At 35.9% G+C, this 12,831-nt stretch overlaps 1 protein-coding gene across 3 annotated transcripts in view; it reads left to right on the top strand.

Moving 5' to 3' along the window:
* Positions 1-12,831, top strand: part of TBCK (TBC1 domain containing kinase) — a 221,112-nt gene that overhangs the window by 73,111 nt on the left and 135,170 nt on the right. For all 3 annotated transcript variants that reach the window (XM_047855062.1, XM_047855063.1, XM_047855064.1), the window contains 5 exons: positions 2,722-2,782; positions 5,982-6,043; positions 6,302-6,363; positions 7,165-7,313; positions 8,157-8,295. In XM_047855062.1, coding sequence (XP_047711018.1) covers positions 2,722-2,782; positions 5,982-6,043; positions 6,302-6,363; positions 7,165-7,313; positions 8,157-8,295 — 473 coding nt within the window. The remainder of the gene's footprint in view (positions 1-2,721; positions 2,783-5,981; positions 6,044-6,301; positions 6,364-7,164; positions 7,314-8,156; positions 8,296-12,831) is intronic.

Consider the following 12,831-nt stretch of genomic DNA (forward strand, 5'->3'; position numbering starts at 1 on the left):
AACTCTGAGTCAAGAACATTTGCTGAAAAGAACAAGAACCAGTTAAGGGTTTTAAGGAAAGAAAATGTAACTATTGAAATAAAGAACTAAAGAGATGGATCATAAGAAACTAGACACACTGAACATAGAAGATGAAGCTGAGTAATTCTCCCAGAATATGTCACAAAGAAATAAGGAAGTTGAAAATATAAAAGAAATTTAATTTTTTTCAATGTTTATTTATTTTTGAGACAGAGAGAGACAGAGCATGAACGGGGGAGGGTCAAAGAGAGGGAGACACAGAATCTGAAACAGGTTCCAGGCTCTGAGCTGTCAGCACAGAGCCCGAAGCGGGGCTCGAACCCACGGACCGTGAGATCATGACCTGAGCCGAAGTTGGCCACTTAACCGACTCAGGCCACCCAGGCGCCCTGTAGAAATTTTAAAGGACAGGGACGATAGATCCAGATGTTCTAATATTTGTTATATAGTTGTATTAGAAACCAAGACTAAAGCCCTTGGTTTCAAAGAACCCACTAATTACCTTGCAGGGCAAATGGGAAAAAAAATCACAACATACAACAAAAAAAAACAACAACAAATACCTTGAAATCATATACTCTACTTTTAGAATAACCAATAATGAAATAATAAGTAACATTTATGGAGAACTTTTCAAGAATCAGGTACTTTTCTAATCTCTTTACATCTATTATTTTAGTCAATACTCACACCAGTCTTATAAAATTTAATTATTATCTTTAGTTTACAGATCAGGAAATTAAGGTACAAGAAATTAAGCAACCTGTCCTAGTTACACAATAGTAAGTACTTGAGCAAATTTGTACCCATCAACTATATACTCTTAACTAACACACCAAGCTTCCTTCACTAAGCTCTGATGTCTTTATCACTGTTAATGAGAAAATCTTCAAATGTGTTGGAGAGAAAAGACATACTACCTACCAAGAATGAGATTGGCATTAAACTTCTTAGTAGCTTGGAAGTAAGAAAGCAGTGGCATAATGCCACCAAAGTGCTGAGAGAAGTAATTTGAATTTTGAATTCTTTAATTCACAAAATTAACATTCAGGAGTGGGAATGAAATAAAGGATATATACAAAAATTTGATAGCCATGAAGAAAAAAAAACTACTGGTAGGGAAATAACCTGAGTCAGAGTCTGTATGCCTGAACAGGCAGAGTGTGCTCACTGTATTGCAAGTAATCAAATTGAACTGCTTCGTGTATGTGTGTGTGTGTGTGTGTGTGTGTGTGTTCATCATACGTAGATAAATAGTAAGCACTTAGATTGAAAAGATATATTGGAGCCATATCCTAGAAGACTTTGATTGCTGAATTGAGAAGTTTATATTTAGTTATATACGGTATGGAGGACCATTTAAAGTTTTTAAATAAGATATTGATAAAGTCAAACCTGCATATCTAGAAGATTAATAAGATAGTAGTGTAAGAAATTGAGACAGGAATGGCAACTTTTTCTTTCAATGATCTCTCCACCTGTAGTTCTAATGTCATAAATGTTTAAGAAAGTTTTTGCTCTCTCTTTCTTAAAAAAGAACAGTTTTTTTTTCCTCCATGTAAAGACCAAGGTATATTCTTAAGCCTTTTCTTCCTTTTTTAAAATGTTTATTTGTTTATTTTGAGAGAGAGAGAGTGCGCAAGCAGGGAAAGGGCAGAGAGAGAGGAGAGAGAGAATCCCAAGCAGGCTCCTCACTCAGCGCTGAGCCCAATGTGGGGTTCCATCTCATGACTGTGAGATCATGACCTGAGCTGAAATCAATAGTTGGATGTTCAACCAATTGAGCTACCCAGGCACCCTGTAAGCCTTTCCCTCTAAGTCTACTTAAAGAATCCTATAAGTTTAATTTGTTTATGATAAAGGAAACATAATTACCAACATTTATGAAGGCATTTCTGTGTGCAATAAATGCCAAGCACTTTTTCATACATTGTATAATCCTCATTGCAACCTGTGTATCATATACAGTTAATATTCCAGTTTTATAAATGAGAAAAGTAAAACTTAAAGTGGTTGAGTAATTTGCCCAAGTTATATAACTTGTGGTTGAAAGTCCAATTTGGCACACAAATGCTCAACACATAATTGTTGAAGTTTTAAGTGATTTCAGACTATGTCAAGCAGCCCCCCCCAACCTCCCCCCCACCGAAGCTGACTAATAAGAAAACAACTAAAATACAATGTATGTGTCTTAAAATAAATGTACCAGGTGCTATGGGAGCACAAAGGATGGTTGTCTAATTCATTGTGGGAGGAAGGAATATCATGGAATGTTTCTTAATGGAGACAACAGATTACCTGGATTTCATATGATATATAAGCAAGAATTAGTTAGGTAAATGTAAGGATAATATGTCTCTTTCCAAGGGGCCATCTTGGTCTCTTAATCAAATAAGACTCCCTGTGTCCTGGAATCTCTCTAGACAACCAGGTATATGTAGGTCTCTAAAATGAGGAATGCTTCAGACCAAATAAGAATGTAATTGATCCTTAGATATGTGAAATGTTTAAATGTTAAACCAATGATTCTTCTTTAATGGAGCTAACTCTAAAATCTAAAAGTCAAATAAAACCTCTGAAGAGAAAAAGAGGTACCTGAGAAAATCATTTTCAGCTCTGGGGGAAAAAAAAATACCTTCCTGAAGAATGATGTAAATGTTAACACAAATTTCTTCAAATTTCTTTTCCTCTTTTATTTAGGGAAGAAAATTATTTCAAAGCTTGGATATTTCTGAAAGACTAAAATTTTTGCTTTCATTAGGTAAGTGTCTCACAATGGATTATTTTTCAAATATAAATATTATCTTTTGTGACTTTTAGTAAGCATACACAATAATGTGTTCTAAAATAGTGAATACACTGAAATATCCTGACTTTTTAAATTTTCTAATCACCAGTGGTAAGCATTAACAGTACAAACTTAAGAAGTGCTTTCTGAAATATTTTAGTGTTTTCCTTACTCATTACGGAATTATAACGTAGATAGATATTATCTTAGCTTCGTGATCTAGCCAAGTAAACTAAGTTGTGAAATCAAAAAATGAGAATATAAAGTTATACTTCTCTGTAGCAATTTACCTTCTGATAATATATCGTAAATTTTGAGCTTTCTGTTTGATGAATCATGTGTGAATAATGACTGGGAAGAATGTTTATTTTTTCTTTTAACAAGCTCATTTATTTTACATGTATATTAGATCCTAATGTTTTAATTCAAGTTTACAAAAATTTATGTAATCTATTTTAGAGTGGAATAAATTAAGCATGTGTGGTCATAAAGGAGAGAAAAACAGTGATAGAGCACTTTATATGAAAGAGTGACAGATTTCTGTCCAGGTTAATAGGGTTTGTAAGTAAGAATATATATATAGAAAAGTGTTAATAAATATTGAATAATAATGAATTATAAATATAACTGCATTAAATTTTACCATATTTACAACATTTAATTTAAACAATTGATAATAAGACTATTAAAGAGTCTTAGAGATTTCTTAATATGGTCTACAAACTAAAATTATACTTTATTATTTTTTAATATATATTTAATGTTTATTTGTATTTTGAGAGAGACCGGGAGCACACATGCAAATGGGGGAGGGGCAGAGAGAGAGGAAGAGAGAGAATCCCAAGCAGACTCCACCCTGACAGCATGGAGTCTGATGCAGGGCTGGATCCCACAGACTGAACTGTGAGATCATGACCTGAGTGAAATCAAGAGCCAGGCACTTAACTGACTGAGCCACTCAGGTGCCCTGAACTCTATTATTTTTTTTTTTTTTTTTAAGTCCAGTGTAGTTAACATACAGTGTTAAACTGTTTCAGGTATACAATATAGTGATTAAGCAATACTGTATATTACTCGTGCTCATCATGATAAATATACTCTTAATCCTTTTCCTCTGTTTTCATCTATCCTCCCACCTACCTCCCCTCTGGTAATTATCAGAGTTCAGTTCCCAGTTAATCTGATAGATAAGAAAAGCAGCATTAATTCCCCTCTGGGAACCATCAGTCTGTTCTCTATACTAAGAGTCTGTTCTGTTTTGTTTTACTTGTCTCTTTTTTTTCTTCATTTGTTTGGTTTCTTAAATTCTACATATGAATGAAATCATGGTATTTGTCTTTCTTCGCTTGTTTCACATAGCATTGTATTCTCTAGATCCATCCACATTGTGGCAAATGGCAAGATTCCATTCTTTTTTATGGCTAAGTAATATTACATTGTGTATATATACACCACATCTTTGTTATCCATTCATTTATTGATGGACACTTGGGCTGCATCCATAATCTGGCTCTTATAAATAATACCGCAATAAGATAGGGCTGCATATATTTTTTTGAATTAGCATTTTCATATTCTTTGGGTAAATACCCAATACTGGGATTACTAAATCATATGGTACTTTTATTTTTAATTTTCTGATAAACCTTCATGCTGTTTTCCACAGTGGCTGTACCAGTTTGCATTGCACCAACAGTGCACAAGAGTTCCTTTTTTCCACATCTTTGCCAACACTTGTTGTTTCTTCTGATTTTGATTTTAGCCATTCTGACTGGTATGCAGTAATACGTCATTGTGGTTTTGCTTTGTATTTCTCTGATAACAGTGATATTGAGCATTTTTCTTGTGTCTCCGTTGGCCATCTGTATGTCTTCTTGAAGAAATGTCTGTTCATGTCTTCTCCCCAGTTTTCTAATTGGATTATTTTTTTTTTTTGGTGTTGAATTGTATAAGTTCTTTTTTTAATTATTTTATTTTACTTAAATTCCAGGATAGTTAACATACAGGGTATATTAGTTTCAAGCGTACAATATAGTGATCCAAGATTTGTGTAAGTTCTTTATATGTTTTGGATACTAACCCTTTATCAGATAGATCATTTGCAAATATCTTCGCCCATTCAATAGATTATCTTTTATTTTTGTTAATTACTTCCTTCACTGTGCAGAGCTTTTTATTTTAATGTAGTGTCCCAATAGTTTATTTTGGCTTTTGTTTCCCTTGCCTCAGGAGACATATCTAGAAAGATGTGCTTCAGCCGATGTCACAGAAATTCCTGCCTATCTTCTCTTCTATAATTTTTATGGTTTCAGGTCTCACATTTAGGTCATTAATCTGGTTTTAGTTTATTTTTCTATATGGTGTGAGAAAGTGGTCCCGTTTCATTCTTTTGCATTTAGCTGTCCAGTTTTCCCAACATTTTTTCCCATTTCATATTCTTGCTTCCTTTGTCAAAGACTAATGGGCCATGTAAGCATGAGTTTATTTCTGGGCTCTCTATTCTTTTTCACTGATATGTGTCTGTTTTTGTGCCAATATCATATTGTTTTGATTACTAAAGCTTTGTTACTACAAAAAAAAAATGAAATCTTGAAATCTAGGATTATGACACCCCCTAGGTTTGTTCTTCTTTTTTCAGATTGTTTTGACTATTCAGGGTCTTATGTAGCTCCATACAGATTTTAGGATTATTTGTTCTAGTTCTGTGAAAAATGCTGTAGGTATTTTGATAGGGATTGTAAAAATTTGTACTATAAATCCTTAGAGATGTGTGTACATTCTCCAAATTGTATATATACAAAAGAGTAATATGTGTGTGTATATAAATATAAATATAAATATAAATATAAATATAAATATATGCGTATTACATGTACAGGGAGAAGAGAGCAAGAGAGAGAGAACATGAGAATCTTCATTTTGCATCACTGCTTTATTTCACTTTTTAAGCTACTATCTTTCAGTATCTGTAATTCAGTTAATATTTAGTGTTTAAAGTATTTTTATCAAAACCTGTAAGGAAACATGTAAGGACAAAGTCACAAGCTTCTTAATATTCCAAGTTCCAAAACTGCATAACACATTTTTAAAAAAACTATCAGAGTTCAGTTCCCATTTAATCTGATAGATAAGAAAAGCAGCATTAATTCATACAATTTTTTTTGTGTTATAGATTGCGTAGATGACACTATAATAGTTCTGGCTGAAGAACATGGTTGTCTGGACATTATAAAGGTTTGGCATTAATCCGTTATTGAAAATTGATGTATTCTGTATACTTGGGATCTAACAGCAAACTATTTTAAAGCTATATGTATTTCTTTTCAGATAATTTGCTTTTTTATAGAGTGACAATCTAATGTAAATTAGTATAAAGTCCAAATAAAGACAATTTAGAAAAACTCAAAGTGCTCTAGAATAGTAAACATTTGAGTAAAATGTATTTTTTAAATGGGTCATTTTAAATAATTCTTTTCTCTTTTTATTTACCAGGACCTTCCTGAAAATGTGATAGATCTTTTGAAGAAGTGTCTCACCTTCCACCCTTCCAAGAGGTTGATATTATTATTAAGACTTTGAGATTATACTGAGATCTTGAATATATAAATAGTTGTGGGTTTTTTCTTTCTTTTTCTTTTCTTTTCCTTTTTCTTTCTTTTTTTTTTTTTTTTTAAGAGAGAGAGAATGGGGAGGGAGAGAGAGAGAGGGAGAGAGATAGAGCAAATCTTAGGCAGGCTCCACACCCAGCACAGAGCCTGATGCAGGAGTCGATCTCATGAGTGTGAAATCATGACCTGAGCCAAAATCAAGAGTCGAACATTCAACCGACTGAGCCACCCAAATGCCCCTGATGTATAAGTAGTTGTGGTTTTTTATTAGTTATTATACTAACGGATTAAATAAGAATATTTGCATACATATAGGAATACAAAATTGATATTAGTATCATAACTATTAGCTATGGCTCTAATGTATATTAATAAAAGGAGAAAAATTATTAGTTTAGATGATTATTAGTTTAGAATTTTAATTAAGATATTCAGTAAAGGAAGCGCATAATAGTCAAGATAAAAGTAAAAAATGGAGAAGCTCGTATATAATCTTTGATAGATCATAAGGTACAAAAAGCACAATATGGGGGAAAATTCAGCATTTACTTATAGTCACTTTTTATATAAAAGTATACATCAAGATTCTGCTAAGGAGAGTTTTATTATTATTTTCTTTACTTATGATGTATTTAAGACTTTTAACTATTCCTTTAACTTTTTAAAACATCCTCTTGAATGTGTGCCATTATTCTAGCAGATTTTTAATGACTTCATTCATAGTCTGTGTTTTAAATTTTTCTCAAGGCCAACTGCAGATGAATTAATGCAGGACAAGGTATTCAGTGAAGTGTCACCTTTATATACTCCCTTTACCAAACCTGCCAGTCTGTTCTCATCTTCTCTAAGATGTGCTGATTTAACTCTGCCTGAGGATATCAGCCAGCTGTGTAAAGGTAATGATAGATAAGACAGAAAATAATATAAGCCTTATTTTTAAAGGAAGTATCCTTACTGTATTTTCAGTTTTATGTTTATCAAATATGTATATAATTATATATGTGTATATCATAGTTATATAACTGCTATTCATGTAGCATTTTTTAAGCTTATTTATTTATTTTCAGAGAGAGAGAAAATGAGTGGAGCAGGGGCAGAGAAAGAGGGGGACAGAGGATCTGAAGTGGGCTCCATGTTGACAGCAGAGAGCCCAATGCAGGGCTCAAATTCATGAACCATGAGATCATGACCTGAGCTGAGGTCGGACACTTAACTGACTGAGCCACTCAGGCACCCCACCACCATATAACATTCATACCAAATGGAGAGGCAGATAAACATTTATTTACTATTATTAATAAGGGTCAGTATGAACATAGTACAGTGGAATCATATCCTGCTTGAGGCATCAAGAAAAGCTCTTCAGAAGAGGCAGCTATTGCCTCAAGATACGAAGGATGGGATAGTTTGTGTTAGTTACCCACACAAGTTGCCTTTTTTGGCCTGTATCCCTTTCCCACAGAACCCGATATATCTGATACATGTATGGAATATATATCCCATGTATCTCTGATATAGAAGGTAAAAATTCCACTCTTCTTCTCAGAGTAACTGAATGTACATTCAATGTGTATATCCTCATTTCATCCTTTGTGCATTGTATAGTATGAATCTTCTAAAGGGACTCATACTGTGTTCTTCAATTAGTATTTGTTGAGAATGTCAGCTATTATTGCCTGTTGCCTTTTAATAAAAACAAAGTGTGAGAGCTATGGTTCTTTTCCATTTGCCATTAATAGATGTAAACAGTGATTACCTGGCAGAAAGATCTATTGAAGAAGTATATTACCTTTGGTGTTTAGCTGGAGGTGACTTGGAGAAGGAGCTTGTCAACAAGGAAATCATTCGATCCAAACCACCTGTCTGCACACTTCCCAAGTAAGGAAAGCAAGCTTCTCTTGGAAATGAAAAAAATTTGATACTAACGTTTTTTTTTAATTTGGGATTTTTTTTGGTAGACATTCCAGCTAAGTAATTATGAAAGCAATTGGAAGTCAATACCTTGTTTTCTTGACTGGAGCTTCTAATTGCAGAATTCCCATTAATATTTTATTATTTTTAATAAGTACTATTTTTAAAAAAATAATTTGCCATATGATCTATTTGACATAACCCTATTACCATAGAATATCTTGCAATAATTGATGTTCAATAAATGAAAAATGTAGACGTCAGAAAGAATAGTAATATTCAAGGCTTAGATTCCACCTACATCTGCCTAAATAACCCAGAAAACCACTGGAAGACTAGTAGAATGGACTCTCAGGAGCCAAGCATAGACAAGAGGCCCACGGAAGAGGGTAGGAAGGGCGGAGAGGCGGTGCATGCTACACGGACTGGCGGGAGGGAGCCGGGGCGGTGGAGGGGCAGCCCGCCAGGCAAGACAGAACCCCGAGTCTGGCTTGCAAAAGAAGAGGGGCCGGACTGGGTGAGTTCTGACAGCCAGCGGGACTTAACATCTGGAATATTATAAGTCAACAGCCTTGCTCAGAGAGCGGGAGGGAGAGGTGTTGAGCCCCAGAAGACAGAGCTCAGTTTGGCAGGGAACAAAGGCGCTGGGAATTGCCATCTCCCTCTCCCATACCCCAGCCAAAATCCCAGAGGGAACCAGTTACCGTCACCAAACGTGCTTGCACCACACAAACACCCAACACTGGGCTCCTGTGAATCCATCCCTCCGACGGGTCAGCCTGCCTCCCTCCCGGTACTTCAGGGCCCCTCCTACAGGGGACCACCATGGGCAAAGTGACCTAAGTCTGCCCCTCCCGCCCCTGTGCACCTTGCCGATCCACCCTGGCTAATAGGCCAGTTCCCATCAAAGCAGCACCACAAGCCTGGCAATGTGCAAGTAGCCCAGACAGGGGCCACACCACTCCACAGTGAGTCCTGCCCCTGGGAGAGGGGAAGACAAGGTACACACCAGTCTGACTGTGGCCCCAGCGGTGGGCTGGGGACAGACATCAGGTCGGACTGCGGCCCCACCCACCAACACAAGTTACTCCAGACAGCACAGGGGAAGTGCCCTGCAGTTCTGCGCCACCCCAGGAACTATCCAAAATGACAAAACGGAAGAATTATCCTCAAAAAAACTCCAGGAAGTAGAGATACCTAACGAATTGATCAAAAACGATTTAAGCAAAATAACAGAACGTGAATTTACAATAATAGTCATAAAATTAATAGCTGGGCTTGAGAAAAGTATAGAGGACAGCAAAGAATTTATTGCTACAGTGATCAAGGGACTAAGAAATAGTCATGAGAGCTAAAAAAATGCTATAAATGAGGTGCAAAATAAAAATGGAGGCAACCACGGCTCAGATTGAAGAGGCAGAGGAGAGAATAGGTGAATTAGAAGATAAAATTATGGAAAAAGAGGAAGCTGAGAAAAAGATAAAAAAAATCCAGGAGTTTCAGGGGAGAATTAGAGAACTAAGTGATGCAATGAAATGGAACAATATCTGTATAACAGGAATTCCAAAAGAGGAAGAGAGAGAGAAAGGGGCTGAAGGTGTACTTGAACAAATCATAGCTGAGAACTTCCCTGATCTGGGGAAGGAAAAAGGCATTGAAATCCAAGAGGCACAGAGAACTCCCTTCAGACATAACTTGAATTGATATTCTGCATGACATATCATAGTGAAACTGGCAGCATACAAGGATAAAGAGAAAATTCTGAAAGCAGCTAGGGATAAACACGCTCTAACGTATAAAGGGAGACCGATAAAACTAGTGACAGACCTATCTACTGAAACTTGGCAGGCCAGAAAGGAATGGCAGGAAATCTTCAATGTGATGAACACAAAAATATGCAGCCAAGAATCCTTTACCCAGCAAATCTGTCATCTAGAATAGAAGGAGAGATAAAGGTCTTCCCAAACAAACAAAAACTGAAGGAATTCATCACCAATAACGAGCCCTACAAGAGATCCTCAGGGGGATCCTGTGAGACAAAGTACCAGACATCGCTACAAGCATGAAACCTACGGACATCACACTGACTCTAAACCCATATCTTTCTATAATAACACTGAATGTAAATGGACTAAATGCGCCAACCAAAAGACATAGGGTATCAGAATGGATAAAAAAACAAGACCCATCTGTTTGCTGTCTACAAGAGACTCAGTTTAGACCTGAGGACACCTTAGGATTGAAAGTGAGGGGATGAAGAACTATCTATCGTACTACTGGAAGTCAAAAGAAAGCTGGAATAGCCATACCTATATCAGACAAACTAGACTTTAAAGGCTGTAACAAGAGATGAAGAAGGACATTATATAATAATTACAGGGTCTATCCATCAAGAAGAACTAACAATTATAAATGTCTATGTGCCAAATACGGGAGCCCCCAAATATATAAAACAATTACTCACAAACATAAGCAACCTTATTGATAAGAATGTGGTAATTGCAGGGGACTTTAACACCCCACTTACAGAAATGGATAGATCATCTAGACACACGGTCAATAAAGAAACAAGGGCCCTGAATGATACATTGGATCAGATAGACTTGACAGATATATTTAGAACTCTGCATCCCAAAGCAACAGAATATACTTTCTTCTCAAGTGCCCATGGAACTTTCTCCAAGATAGATCACATACTGGGTCACAAAACAGCCCTTCATAAGTATATAAGAATTGAGATCATACCATGCATACTTTCAGACCACAATGCTATGAAGCTTGAAATCAACCACAGGAAAAAGTCTGGAAAACCTCCAAAAGCATGGAGGTTAAAGAACACCCTATTAAAGAATGAATGGGTCAACCAGGCAATTAGAGAAGAAATTAAAAAATATATGGAAACAAACGAAAATGAAAATACAACAATCCAAACGCTTTGGGATGCAGCAAAGGCAGTCCTGAGAGGAAAATACATTGCAATCCAGGCCTATCTCAAGAAACAAGAAAAATCCCAAATACAAAATCTAACAGCACACCTAAAGGAAATAGAAGCAGAGCAGCAAAGACACCCCAAACCCAGCAGAAGAAGAGAAATAATAAAGATCAGAGCAGATATAAACAATATACAATCTAAAAAAACTGTAGAGCAGATCAATGAAACCAAAAGTTGGTTTTTTGAAAAAATAAACAAAATTGATAAACCTCTAGCCAGGCTTCTCAAAAAGAAAAGGGAGATGACCCAAATAGATAAAATCATGAATGGAAATGGAATTATTACAACCAATCCCTCAGAAATACAAGCAGTTATCAGGGAATACTAAGAAAAATTATATGCCAACAAACTGGACAACCTGGAAGGAATGGACAAATTCCTAAACACCCACATACTTCCAAAACTCAAACAGGAAGAAATAAAAAACTTGAACAGACCCATAACTGGCATAGAAATTGAATCAGTTATCAAAAATCTTCCAACAAATAAGAGTCCAGGACCAGATGGCTTCCCTGGGGAATTCTACCAGACATTTAAAGCAGAGATAATACCTATCCTTCTCAAGCTGTTCCAAAAAATAGAAAGGGAAGGAAAACTTCCAGACTCATTCTATGAAGCCAGAATTACTTTGATTCCTAAACCAGACAGAGACCCAGTAAAAAAAGAGAACTACAGGCCAATATCCTGGTGATATTGATACAAAAATTCTCAATAGATACTAGCAAATCGAATTCACCAGCATATAAAAAGAATTATTCACCATGATCAAGTGGGATTCATTCCTGGGCTGCAGGGCTGCTTCAGCATTCACAAATCAATCAATGTGATACATCCCATCAATAAAAGAAAAGATAAGAACCATATGATCCTGTCAATCGATGCAGAAAAAGCATTTGACAAAATTCAGCATGCTTTCTTAATAAAAGCCCTCGTGAAAGTCGGGATAGGAGGAACATACTTAAACATCACAAAAGCCATTTATGAAAAGCCCACAGCGAATATCATCCTCAATGGGGAAAAACTGAGAGCTTTCCCCCTGAGATCAGGAACATGACAGGGATGTCCACTCTCACCGCTGTTGTTTAACATAGTGTTGGAAGTGCTAGCATCAGCAAACAGACAACAAAAGGAAATCAAAGGCATCAAAATTGGCAAAGATGAAGTCAAGGTTTCACTTTTTGCAGATGGCATGATACTATACATGGAAAACTCGATAGACTCCACCAAAAGTCTGCTAGAACTGATACATGATTTCAGCAAAGTCGCAGGATACAAAATCAATGTACAGAAATCAGTTGTATTCTTATACACTAATAATGAAGCAACAGAAAGACAAAGAAAGAAACTGATCCCATTCACAATTGCACCAAGAAGCATAAAATACCTAGGAATAAACCTAACCAAAGATGTACAAGATCTGTATGCTGAAAACTATAGAAAGCTTATGAAGGAAATTGAAGCTATAAAGAAATGGAAAAACATTCCGTGCTCATGGGTTGGAAGAATAAATA

The sequence above is a fragment of the Prionailurus viverrinus genome, chromosome B1, assembly GCF_022837055.1.
Source record: "Prionailurus viverrinus isolate Anna chromosome B1, UM_Priviv_1.0, whole genome shotgun sequence".
NCBI lineage: Eukaryota > Metazoa > Chordata > Mammalia > Carnivora > Felidae > Prionailurus > Prionailurus viverrinus.